This window comes from Ceratotherium simum, chromosome 31 (assembly GCF_057802395.1).
Source record: "Ceratotherium simum simum isolate JZ-2026a chromosome 31, ASM5780239v1, whole genome shotgun sequence".
NCBI lineage: Eukaryota > Metazoa > Chordata > Mammalia > Perissodactyla > Rhinocerotidae > Ceratotherium > Ceratotherium simum.
This window is the reverse complement of record NC_141930.1, coordinates 14,577,860-14,592,026: the sequence shown is the minus strand read 5'-3', so window position 1 is coordinate 14,592,026 and position 14,167 is coordinate 14,577,860. Positions and strand designations below refer to the sequence as shown.

Genomic DNA, 14,167 nt, shown 5'->3' with positions numbered 1-14,167 from the left:
GAAACATGGTGTTTTACATTAAAAGTGGTGGTTTGAATGAATTTCTTGAAGCTCCATGATTTTCTGCAAAAAACATTATAGGGGAAGATCAAATAAGAAGATGCTTCTTGTTGCAGATCAAAATAATAGATCAACAAGGGAATCCTAGAGCAGTAATGTCTTAAAGAATTGGTACACAGGAGAAAACAGCTGTGGAGCAAAAGAGCATAAACACACACATACACACATTCTGACATATACTATGTGCACATAAGCATATATGCACATAACATATAAAAATCGATGCATTTTAGTCAAGTCATCCAAATAACTCCCTTTATGCTCTTTTCTGGCCGTATACATTGGCCCTACTAGATCTTTTGTCAGCTGTCTTGTGGGAAACAATTAAAGAATTGATTCATTATTTAACATTTATTAAACCCTCACAATATGTAAGCACTGGGCTCAATGATAAGGATATAATAACAGAGAAGATAGTCTTTCTCTTCAAGAGCTCCCAGTGTCCTGTGGGAAAGGTGTTATTACAGTGGTATGATGAAATAGAAGAGACATTCACAGAGAGTTTTGTGATCCTAGAGGAAGGATATCATGGAGGGCTTTCTGGAGGAAGTGATGTCTGAGCTGAGTCTTGAAGAGCAAGCAGCAGTTAGTCAAAAGGGAATGGGAAAGGTAGAGGCCCTTCCAGGACACAGCATGAATAAAGGCCAGGAGGTTGAGACAGAATGACGTGTGTAGTCTGGGGTTGTTGGAATATAGTGATGAGAGAGAGATGAGAGATGAAGGTGAAGAGGTAGGCCAGAACTAGTAGGGCTAACTGGACCTTATACTGCCAGTAACGACGAGACTTTGTAGGGTTCAAAGCATGGCAAGGTCAAATCTGTATCTTATCGGATCATTCTAGTAGCTGTGTGGAGAATGGTTTTTAGGTAGCCAAAACCAGAATTCAGGATCTAGTTTAATAGGCTGTTATTGAAATGTAGGCAAAATATGCTGAGGGTATGAACCAGCATCATAGCTCAAGGGGAGCAGGGTCTGGGTAGTGGTGGCAGGGGACTGAAGCAATATTTAAGAGAGACAGCTGGTTAGAACCTGGTGCTTGTTTGGGTGTGGATGGATGGATCAGGATCAGGATTCCCCAATTGTTAGCGTGTGTGCTGCGTGTGGGGGTGTGAAGGGCCATCTGAGATGGAGAAGGAACAGGAACTGGTTAGCAGGTGGAGGTGTGTTCCGTTTAGTTCAAGGTGTCTGTGGTTTATCTAGGAAGAGTTGATCAGCACATGGATATTTTAGTCTAGAGCTTGAGAAAGAAGTCTCTGGTGACACACTGGGAGTTGTCCACTATAGGTGTATAAAATTGAGTACACAGCCTCTTCTGTACAGGACACCATTGTCTTTTCCTCCCTTTTTATATCTTAAAGCAAAGATTTATATCTCCATAAATACACAGTAATATACTGCCTGGTTGTGCATAAACAACAGAGCGATCTCACAGGATAAGAAATGCTTTAAGCAAAATGCAAGTAACCAACTGGTGGTTGTTGCTTTTTTCCAGTTGGGTCGGTGGAAATGCCTGCCTCAGAGGGCTGTCACCTCAGTTGACCTTCCCCCGGCGCATTCTCTAGAAGACCCTGTCTCCGCGGCTCCATTCAGTTCAAAATGGCAGAGAAGGCCCCCCCTGGCTTAAATAGGAAGACTTCCAGGTCGACGCTTTCTCTTCCACCGGAACCCGTGGACATTATTAGGAGCAAAACGTGCTCACGGAGAGTTAAAATCAACGTGGGGGGCCTCAACCACGAGGTCCTGTGGAGAACGCTGGACCGGCTGCCCCGGACACGCCTGGGGAAGCTGCGGGACTGCAATACGCACGAGAGCCTGCTGGAGGTGTGCGATGACTATAACCTGAACGAGAACGAGTATTTCTTTGATCGGCATCCAGGAGCCTTCACTTCCATTTTAAATTTCTACCGGACAGGGAAGCTGCACATGATGGAAGAAATGTGTGCTCTCTCTTTTGGCCAAGAGCTTGATTACTGGGGCATTGATGAGATCTATTTAGAGTCCTGCTGCCAAGCCAGGTATCATCAAAAGAAGGAGCAAATGAACGAAGAACTGAGGCGAGAGGCAGAGACCATGCGAGAGCGGGAAGGAGAAGAGTTTGATAATACCTGCTGCCCGGAAAAAAGGAAGAAACTATGGGACTTGCTGGAGAAACCCAACTCATCAGTGGCTGCAAAGGTATGAGAAGCATGGCGTTGCTTTCCTGTGGGTGGTCAGAAAAGGTTGTTGCCTACATTCTAGAGAGTGGAATTTTCTTCATGTAAGATGTTTTGGTAAGACAGAGCAAAAGGGGGCTACACAGACAGTGAAAAGTACTTTCTAACATCTTGTTTTGTCAAATAGAGTTATTCTTCCTGTGTAATGTCATAAAATGGCATTACTCTTTCATAAATATGATTATTATGTAGGAACGGGCCTGGGCAAGAGAGTATCAGAGAGTTCTGGTTTCCTTGGTGCTGTATGGGGTTGGTGACTTGGAGGTTGAAGAGAAAGCACTAGCTCAGATTGGTCAGGCATGGAGTCTTGCAGATGGCTGGGACCTGGGCTCTATCCTGAGTAAACACAGGTGCCATCATTGAAAGTAGAGGAGGTACCTCCTGGCCTGGTTCTCTAGAGGTGCAGGGAAAGAGAGGAGAGTGTGGCCTCATGTAGCTCAGAAGGCTGGAGGGCCACATGCGTGAGGAAGGGGCTGTTTTATTAAGCTGTGTAAGGAATAAATCAGTGTCCAGAATGCATCCATTTACGTGCCTTTGTGAAGTGTACTCTGACAGTGCTGTTTCTGACTGTTAGTGTATAGTATTTTCCACAGTTGAGGTATTACTGTATCTCAGTTCATAAAGAGTTTGCTAAAATGAAGGTAAATTCATGTTTCCATTGTGCCTGCATATATCTGAATCTCAGAATAATTTTTTTCCCACTAATTTCAGTATTTAATTGAACTGCATGATTCTGTTTATCTAAATTTATTTAGAGCTTTGAAGGTTAGCTCAAACTGATTTTCATCCCATATATTTACTTCTATATTGCAATATAGAAGTAAATATATATAGAAATAAATATATAAGTAAATATAAGTAAATATAGAAGTAAATATATAAGTAAAAAGTCAAGAATCATCTTTAGCTGCAGAAGCGTAGTATTAATATTTTGTGCATATTAGAAGAAAATGGAACATGGAATAGAGAAGAGAAACAATTGTGTCATCTTATGAATTCTTTAAATTACTTAAAGTTTTTTCAATTATTCTTTCTGATAAACAGTAAAGATGACAGAAATATAATAGACTATATGTGCCTTTTGACTGGAAATTAAGATTCTACATGATAATCTACAACATATAAACAATGTAAATTATCAGCTTAATGCAGATGATCATAAAACTGCTTCTTACACTGTTTGGTATGTCTAATTTTGCATCTTGTTGACTTCTAAAGGCATTTTACTTTCCAGCTAGGATATGGAATTAAATGAAATAAAATGTTGTACATAATGAGGAAATGCACATTTGTGGCAAATGAAAGATTTCAACTAGGTCTTCTTGTAGTTATGAATAATTTGTTTACTTTTGTTTTACTGGTAAGAAAGAAATAGATGTGCTACATTTGTGTGTTTTGGTTGAGAAATGTTACTGCTGTTTCCAGTGTCAAGTGTTTAGTTATATGTTTGAGTTACTACTGAAAATATGAAGTGAAGTTTGAAGATTAATGAGATAAACTTCGGATGTAAGGGAATATTTTGATGTTAAATTAACTCTTTCAAGCCTTTAGGCAATTGAGGAGTAAATCATTGTTCCACCAAAAGTTCCAGAGGGAATTAGCCAACTATGTAAAAATAAGCAGCTAAATCAAAGAAAATTTGAAAGGTTAATGTGGTTTATATGCTGATAACAGCCTTATTAACAAGTATCCAAATTTAAGTACTGTTATAGAAAAAATTTTAAAATATAAATGTATTTTTTTCTGACTAATTTCTAGTAAGGATGGAATAGGGTCAATCACCTGATTTCCCAGCTGAACAAGTTATTTAATCTCTAAATTTTAGAAGAAACAGCCATCTCTTGATCTCTAAGAAGATAATGTTGATAATGGCCTATTACTATATACCATTGTATACCCCCATGCATCAGACAGATTATTTAAACGTGCTTCAAATTATGTATGTACAGAAAAGATAGCTACCTATGATCTATACCCAGTGGCTAAGGACATCAGTTTTGAAAATTTTATGTAGTTAAAAATAATAAATTTGTTTCCCAATTATTAATAAAGCTAAGCAAATCCTTGCCAGCCTAAGTAGATCCTTTACTAAATTTTCATAAAGGATTTATGTTTGTTTATTTAAACATCTACATTTTCCTCTCTGAATAGTGAAATATTATGGAAATGACTTACATGTGATTATATAGTAGTTTAGGGAAAGTATTGTTCATTTGTCTGAGATTGGAAGCCTTTTAAAAATAGCTCTGATGTCTTGCATAAACCGCTGCCTTTTCCTGTACTCTTCTCAAGTCGTATAACTTGTTATTTTTCCAGAATAATTCTTGGTGAGGGGAGTGCTAATACTAGGTATGTGTGCACAGTATTTTTACAACTTAGGGACAATGAGTTTTGTCAAAGCTGCAGTAGAATGATAACGTTAGCCCTCACTATTTATATTATGGGTACATTGGGATCCTTCTTAGGGAATGAAGCTCTTGTGTAGGAATGCTCGGAATCTGTGTGTTTTTCCTAACTTGCTCAGGAGGTAAGATATCTTTGGAGGAGAATGTCTGTTTACTTTGCCTTTACAATTACTGCTTATTTAATTTGGTACTTCATTTGAAGATATATAGGATGCTTTCGGTGTGCTACGTGCGTTAAAGTAGGCGTGTAGAAAGACAACCCCTTCTCTCCAGAATTTACTAAATATTCTCTTAGCTTAAACAGGGATTTCGTATCCTTGAAAATATTTTTTTTCTCTTTTGGTTTTCTGTATTTCATAATTTACCTATAATATTTCTGTAATAAAGAAAGTATAAAAGTTATGAGGTTACTTGCCAAATCTCTAGCATGGAAAGAAAAATGACCTTTTCTATTAAATATTCCACAATAGGTTAAAGTATCTGTTCATTGACATGGAATAAATACTTAACAATCACTTAAGTAATATTTGTTTAGCCCATGCTATGTGAATCCGCTATGATATACAAAATTATTGCAAGGCCCATTGACCTGACCTCTTTCAAGCCTTTAGGCAATTGAGGAGTAAATCATAGTTCCGCCAAAAGTTCCAGATACTTTGTCTCTGGGTGTGACCCTGACAATCACACTTTGGCTCTTACAGAACATGCTTCTTGGTGTCACTTCTATTAATTGAACTTTCTGGTATATTAATAACTAAAAAAATGCCAAAACAGAGTTTAAAAATGTGGTATATTTGAAATGTCTATATTTAACAATTTAACATTTTTACACATACACAGAATACCATGCAATATGATTGCATTTTTTACAAAATAATGACAGGGCTAATAGTTTTCTGTGAGGTGGTGTGATCTGGTAATGCGACACGAGTTTGGATCTGTAGGATGGACTTTGTCTTCTTTCAATCTTGCCAGTGTGTCTTGGTGACTGTCTATATACCCTCATGTAGAGATAATGTATTAGAGCCTATTTGTGACTGTGGGGCCCAGCCAAAGAGACCCAGGGGATGGCTGGCACAAATCTCTGGGTTACCATGACATAGAATTGCTGGCTCTGGTGTGCCTTTCATAGGAAGGTGCGAGGGGAGGAGATGGGCTTAACTGGCCGCCAGTTTCCTGGGCAGTGAATTGGAATTAGACTTGATCCCGTACCTCTTCCGGCCCTGGGCAATTTAGTGAGCCTCTGGATTGGAAACATTTTGCTCTCTTTTCTTTGGCCTCTTCCCAAAGGAACTACAGTTATCTATTCCCCTTTAAATATTGTGTACCACGACTTCAGTCTAAGGGGTGTTTTGAAAGCATTTAAGGGGATGGTCCAATGGCGTGCAGTGTTATCAACCTTTGGGATGAAACAACACCCAGGAAGGATCAGAGCCCACCTGAGAGCTGACAAAAACCATACATCGCCCTCACTCTGGATATCCGTAGAAGGACAAGAACAAAGGAAGTCACCAGGTCTTCAAGCAAACCCAGTTAGGAATGGCTGAGCCTTCTGAGGCAAGCCTCAACCCCAGGCATGTAAGTGGACGTGGCATGCAGGACGATGCTGGCCAATAGGCCCATCTCAAGTGTCAGGTCAGGACACTAGACTGTAAGCAGCCCTTATTTGATAAGAACAATATAAGGCAAAACCTGCAGAAATACATTTCTGTTCATCTGAACCACTACAGTGAGAGCCACCCAGCAACCCTGTTGGTCAGGGTCTGGGGTCGAGTGGGGCCACTGTTTATTATCTGCTGCTCTCTCCTCAATTGCCCTAATTACCCACAGCTACCACTTGTTTACCTAAGGACTCCTCCCTTGTGGTTGTACATTTTTTTTCCATTCTCTCTCTCCTCCTTTCCCCTCCTTCCCTCCCCCCCTTATCTCTCTCTTTCCCTCCCTCGAGAAAGGGACAATGATTGACTAGAGAATTGTTTTTCGATCTTTTTTCATTAATGGCCCCTTAAGGAGAAAAATTAAGTTAAATTTAAATTCTTCCTAAAGAGACAAACTAAATACTAAAGAATAAGATTTTGTCAGGTAGGATGGAGCTTGGAGGGCTACAAACTATTGTACTAAGATTTTTTTCACCCCTCCCCACAAGCACCAATTTTCTCCCCCTGGCAGCGACACTGCTGCCATGGAGAATGCACAGAGTGGAGGACAGGAGATGACTATGTTTCCTGCCTCTGCTCATTACCTCCCCATAGCCAGATGACCATCATCATTGGCATGGCGCAGCACAGCCCCTAAAGCAAGCCTGGGAAAGGTCGGGAGACCTCAGTCATCCTTGGATCAAGAGGGAAGCCAGTGGTGGCAGATGTGCGGTCTGTCCCTGGAACTCCAGCTCTCTGGAGAGCCAGAGGTCAAAGTTTTGAGTTCCTCAGAGGATAGTGCCTGTTTGGTTACCCTGTTGATGATAACTTCTTGAGAACCACACTCCCTCTTCTAACTGAATTAGAGTGTGGGCCTCTCAAGTCATGGAAATAGTAAAAAGAAAATAAATCCAAATAAAACAAAAACTCCTGTGTATTCGTGAAGGGGAAAAGAATGCATAACATTCTCATTCTATTTATAGTTTATAGATTATTCTAATGCTTTGAATGAAAAAAAGAAAGGTATTGGAACAGAGCCATAAATTATTTCCATTTAGTCCAAGAACAGAACTTGCACATCTTGTGCATATATATACATACAGTCACGTGAACAACTCTGCCCATTTGAAATTCTCAGTTTAGCTTTCTGGTGACTTTCTTAGTGATGAACAGTAGCGGTAGCCATTAAAACCATCAATGGGCCCCAAAATGACCTGATGCAGTGTGAGCACACACAGCCGTCTACCTCCGTCGAGGCACCTCTGTGGACTGTGTGGTGCTCCGGTTCTTATCCAGGATTGCCAGTGGCCTCATTGGTGTGCCAGTCATGCTGTTTCTGTGTTGTTTGCTGTTTTCCCTTCTTGCCCTTTCCTTTCTAAATCCCAGCTGTACAGATTAGGCTGTTTATGCTCTTCTAATACCATAGCATAAGAGTTCAGAGGTGCTCACAGGAGAGACCTTCAAAGAACGTGGCCAGTCTGGATACGTGGATGGTTAGTGTGGAGACGTGATTTTTTCCTTTCTAAAATATAGCATCCATGCAGACAACTGGTTGAAAGCCTGGAAGAAATTAAGTGTAAAAAACATAAAACAGATAAGACAGAAAACTTTGGGTTTTGATTAAAATGTCTCAAATATTCCATTCTTTAGCTCCAGTGGTCCTATTTCTAGTTCTGGGCTTCTCTGCTTTCTCCAAAAGGCTGCCCTGAAAATGCAAACACTCTGTCCACTTGGCCTCATTTGGTGAGGGAGAGAAGGGCGAGAAAAGAGGAGGAAATTGATAAAAAGCTCACATCGTGTGTCTTCTTACCTAGGGTGCCGTAGATCCTGGTTTTACTGAGAATTCCCTGGGTAGTGCCTTTTGTCCTAGGCTAATTATTAACAGCTTCTCCTTTCACTCGTAAAAAGTGTTCGAGTTTCAACAATAAATTATATGATCACCTTACATGTGAATATTTTTGAAAAAAAGAAATTATCCAAGAATCATGCACTTTTCATTTCCTCTTTGCTTCTTGGTTGCATTTGAAGAGGGCCAGTCTTAATTTTCAAGCATATTTTCCATCTCTTTTGAAAAAAGTTTGGTTTCTATTAATATTAAAAAAAGACATTCAGATTCCTTTCAAGCTTGATTTTTAAACCTCAATAAGTAATTATCATTTTCAAAGTAAAAAAAAAAAAACAACGGAGTTCTTTCTACATTACCTAATGTTATCATAAAACAGAGTACATTGGCAGTATTTAAATATTCTGGTTTTGAAAATCCATGTACACTGCTTTGGGTATTAACAGATTTGTTTTCTTTAATTCAAATGAGAGACTTTATAAAGGGAATGATGTACTGTTTTAGGTCAGCATAAGTATTATGAAGGAATGGTCACAATATTTAACACTGTGCTTTGGAAGACTCTAGAAGGTTTTGAATAATATTTTAGATTAAGTGATCTTATCTGAGCTTTACCTCTCATTTTAAAAAAAGAAGAAAAACAAGTGCTTTCCAAATGCTAAGAGTTTTATTTATTTATTTATTTTTTGTGAGGAGGACTAGCCCTGAGTAACATCCAATGCCAATCCTCCCCTTTTTTCTTGAGGAAGAGTGGCCCTGAGCTAACATCGGAGCCCATCTTCCTCTACGTTATATGGGACGCCGCCACAGTCTGGCTTGCCAAGCGGTGTGTTGGTGCACGCCCGGGATCCGAACCTGCGAACCCCTGGCCGCCCAAGCGGAGTGCGCACACTTAACCGCTTGTGCCACTGGGCTGGCCCCCAAATGCTAAGAGTTTTATAAGAAAATTCACCTGGTCCATATGCCTTGACCTCAGATACCTTCCCCATAATATTTACTTTTAAGCATTTATGCTATCTACTGGAACTTTGCCCTGAAAGTTTCATCTAATAATTGCATGCAAGTCCAGTCACATGACTGCTTTGATTCTTCAAGGAGATGGTAGTCATTGCCTGATCCATATTTATTTATATTATTAGTATTTAACTTTCCCCCCAACATGTTAGAGAGTATCCAGGTCATCCTTATAACTATCGGTTAGCATTGTGACATGGTATGGATACGGCAGTTAGCTGCATTAGAACTGAAGGTGAGAAAATGCTATTTTGAATGTCGCTGATCTTTTCCCTTTTACTGGCTGCTTTTATATCTCATAGAAATATTTGACATGTAGAATGAAATGAAATAATGTCTTCCAGAGAACCTGTTAATATAAGATTGTTTTTTATAGAAGGTCAAATTAACCAATTTTATTGAATTTTTAATATTACATATAAAATATTGAATGTTTATTGAGTGTTAAATATTACATAAATTGGATCATCAAAAATAAAAAGCTTTGGGGCTGGCCTGGTGGCACAGTGGTTGGGTGCACGCGCTCACCTGCAGCAGCCTGGGGTTCGCAGGTTCAGATCCCGGGCGCGCACCAACACACTGCTTGTGAGGCCATGCTGTGGCAGCGTCCCATGTAAAGTGGAGGAGGATGGGCACGGATGTTAGCCCAGGGCCAATCTTCCTTAGCAAAAAGAAGAGGATTGGCAAGCAATGTTAGCTCAGGGCTAATCTTTCTAAAAAAAAAGACAATCTTACAACTTAAAATATGGTTGAAATTCATAAATAAAATTTGTGTTCGTGATTAGAAAAATTTACCTATCTGACCTTAGAGAACATTGTTAACCAACCCAAGGTAAGAGTCATTCTGAACCTGGAGGACTCTGTCTGTACCCATGGGAATTGACCGTTGTGATGAAGAAAGATATTTTCAAAATAATTAACAAAGTTGATTCTCAAACAGTTACTGGAATAAAAATTCCTTTTTGATCAAAGCATGATTACATAGAAAAAACCTACAGCTGCTAATGTACAATTCATGAAGTTACTGTAGATTACAGTAGCTTTTTGGTTTTGGCATTGATTTCGCATTGATGGTTGTATTCTATTTGAGAATAACCCCAGAATTCCGTGACGTTCAATAATCTGTCCTGTGCTGAGGCATAAATCTGAATTCTGTATCATGTAAGATTGGTCTGTAGGAGCTAGTGACTTTGATAGTGAATGAGCTTAGCCAGCCACCTAGCACTGTTAGCCTAACCTAATTTGTTTTTTTTCTCTTCAGGACACATCCCTCATTAAAAAAATCCTATTTAGGTATTCTAAGAGTAACAGAAGTTTTTTAAGGTAGCAGTCAGCCTGGAAATTATTCTTTCCCACTGACAGCCTGGTGGTCGTTAAAACCCTTCCTACTTCTGTGGTGGAACAGAGAAAGATAAAGGAGGTCCCCCGGCCATGACAGCTAGCACGTTCCACACAGCATGTGGACCCTGGAGGCAAGCTGCTCTTGCTGTATCTATCAGCAACATTCAGCCCTTCACCCAACTTACTCTTTCCCCATATCTCCTGGAATATAGTTGAAGATGACTTTATGTAGAGTTTACAATCAGAACTTTGAAGGACTTGAGGAGACCAAGACTGCTCTGCAATTGCTATGTCAGCCTTCATACACAGATAGAACCAATCTAGAATAAAGGAGCTATCCATAGACCAACTGGGAACAGAGAAGTATAGTGACTGGCACAGAGACAGGTAATGGAAAAGTAGAAGAGGAAGACGTTTGCTCTCATCCCGCTGAACTTTTCCAGGAGGCATGAAAAGCTAACGTCAGAACTATATCAGACTTTGCACCTATGCATTGTTTAGTTTTGGCTAAACATCTATGTTTAAGTTAACTCCTTTGTTAATGCGTAAAAATGAATGGATTTTTTCCTCTTAAATCATCCCCTTTAACTTCTTTATAAAACTTTAAGTGAAAGAACTCTGGGTATTACTAAGGACAGTTACCTGAAGTGAGTAGACCCAACTGATGCTTGTAGTCAAGTGTCTGTGTCTAGGATGGGTGACCCAGGTAGCAGCAGCCCTTACCAAGTGGTACCTGAACGAGGTCTGTTCTTGTGTGTATGTATATGTGTGTGTGTGTGTGTGTGTGTGTGAGAGAGAGAGAGAGAGAGAGAGAGATACATGTTACTCATACACACTGCCACCTCTCCATTGGACCATATTATGTTAGAAAAACCCACCTGCACAAAAATGCAATGCAGTTCAACCCGTATTTGGTAATTTAGGGTAGATGTAACTTCGTCATCCAAATAAGACAGCTCATTCAGAATATAAACTTCTGTGATAGCCTGATCGGCCATGAAGTCCATGGAAAGTGCTCTAATGGTCCAAGAATAACAGGAGGAAGTATTTTCATTAGTCTCTCAGGATTTTGTTTCAGGATGCTAGAGGTCATTGCCATCCTGGATTTCATGCTTTTGCTTATGTCTCGGTGAGTCACTCCTGACACAACCACAAGTGTTGAATGTCACTTTAAATAGCTTCTCTAGCCTATGCCGCAGCAGTGCCAAGGACAGCCAAGTAATGCCCAAATAGCTCCAAATGGGGTTGCTTGGCTGTGTCATTCTTCACTGAAACGAACCTCAGGATATTTGCACACGAGTGAAAGATCTTCCGGCCTTCCAGTCATTGTTTTGTCTCTAATTAATATAAAATCTAGAGTGCAATTTTGAATATTGAAGTACAGTTGTCTTATCTGGTGTCACCTAAATTTAATCATCAACCAAATGTGTTCCTCAAATTAGATTTTCTTTAAAACATTCAAATTTTAATTGACATCTAAGAGTTACCTCTGTCTCTGGTAACATTTTGTATAGAACTATCTAACTTGTACGTTGGTAGCTGAGCATGGAGTTTCAACCAGAATTTGGTTGGATTGGAAAATAACTCAGTGCCACTATCTATGAAGTATAGCAATAGATTTATGCTGTGATGTATCTCGTTAATAGAATGGAGATTTTCATTTTGGGAGACGAGTAAGAGGCCCTGCATAATATCCTTAAGGTGAGCAACCTGTTCCATTTCAGTGAGGTTTTTAGTTTAGAGGCAGAAAAACATTGGTAGGCAATCTTGTTTTTTAAAAGGTGATAATTTGCTGTACTACAGATGGAATGAACTACAAGTGCAATGAAAGAAAATATGAAATAGTAGGCTAGAATCTAGTATAACATGAATTTGCTGTTACGTATTTGCTATGTAAAAAAGCTAGCACGTTTTATTATATTTCTCAATAAATTCCACAGGTGTGAAAATTATTGTATTATATAAGTAAAGTAATTGCATTATGATTAGTATTAAAATTCAAAACAAAAATCTGTCTTAAGCACTGGTCTTTATTTTTCAAACTCTAGCTCATGCGCTGTTATACATATTTATATATGTTATACATATGTATATATGTATATACACTCATACATACAGAGTGTTTATGTAGTGCTAATCACACTTTCTTTCAAAGTTTTGTGTATAGGTTATGCATGAGGTAGCTTAAAGTGTGACACACTGTTTTGATGGGCATATTTTAACAATATATCAGGTACATTTATGTGCTTAAAGAAAAAAACGTTATAGTACAATTGAAAAAATTGTTTTGGGTTCTGTATTTACTGTCTTGGTTAAGTTATCTAGCGTATGCCAAAGCGTCGATGAACTTTTCTACTCTGCTGCACTTTGATGCATACATCTAACGTTGACTCTGAAGATTAGATGACAGGTCTCTGCTGTTTATCAGACCTTCTGACCTGGGTGTGATGGGGTGGCTTCATGGTATACTTTTAGTACAAAGAAGGTTCTACAAGGCACCATATTGCCACCAATGGGAACTCTGAAAATATCCAAATGCCTTTCTTACTACAGCTCAGTCCAGTGAAGAAATGTCTTTATTACTTCTTCAAGCTTTTATTTTCTCTCCATCTGAGAAGGCTCACCTTCCCCTTCTCTTCTCTACACGCCTGCTTCTCAGCTCCTTCCCTCAGGTTGGCCCTTCCAGAGGAATGTAGAAGGAAACCTGTCCCACTGCCCACTCCACATCCAGCCCTGCTGGTCGCCTCAAGAGCCCTCCTCATCAGAGGATGGTTTGGTTATACTTCATTGAATAACTATTTTTTGTGTGTGTGTGAGGAAGACTAACCCTGAGCTAACATCCGATGCCAATCCTCCCCTTTTTTCTGGGGAAGATTGGCCCTGGGCTAACATCTGAGCCCATCTTCCTCTACTTTATATGGGATGCCACCACAGCATGGCTTGACAAATGGTACATCAGGGCGTGCCCGGGATCTGAACCTGTGAACCCCGGGCCACCAGAGCGGAGTGTGCGCACTTAACCACTGCGCCACCGGGCTGGCCCCAATTTTTTTTTTTTTTTTTTTACTGAGGTACAGTTGACATACAGCATTACATTAGTTTCAGGTGTACAACATAATGATTTCAGATTTGTATATATCGCAAAATGATCACCACAATATTATGTTAAGTGAAGTAAGCCAGAAAGAGAAAGACAAACACTGTGTGATCTCACTGATATGTGGAATATAAAACAACACATGGCCAGAGAAAACTGTATTGTGGTTACCAGGGGCAATGGGGGTTGGGGGTGGGCACAACGGGTGAAGGGAGACATACATATGGTGATGGACAAACAAAAATATACAACCCAAAATTTCACAATGTTATAAACTATTAAAACATCAATAAAAAAAAAAGACATCCCCCCCAAAAAAAAAGATCACCACAAAAAGTCTAGTTAACATCCATCACCATACATAGTTCCAAAAAATTTTCTTTCCTGTTATGAGCACTTTTAAGATCTATTCTTTTAGCAACTTTCAAATATGAAATACAGTATTATTAACTATAGTCACCATGCTGTACATGAACAACTATTGATTTTCCATTTAATTTCTTTGGCTCTAATTGGATTTCACATTTGTTTTTAGCCTCGTTCTAAATCTTTTTGTG

The 14,167-nt window shown here is 39.4% G+C and overlaps 1 protein-coding gene across 1 annotated transcript in view; it reads left to right on the top strand.

Annotated features, from left to right (window-relative positions):
* Nucleotides 1–14,167, top strand: part of KCNB2 (potassium voltage-gated channel subfamily B member 2) — a 377,946-nt gene that overhangs the window by 26,660 nt on the left and 337,119 nt on the right. The window contains exon 2 of the mRNA XM_087420436.1: nucleotides 1,553–2,235. Coding sequence (XP_087276562.1) covers nucleotides 1,657–2,235 — 579 coding nt within the window. The 5' untranslated portion in view covers nucleotides 1,553–1,656. The remainder of the gene's footprint in view (nucleotides 1–1,552; nucleotides 2,236–14,167) is intronic.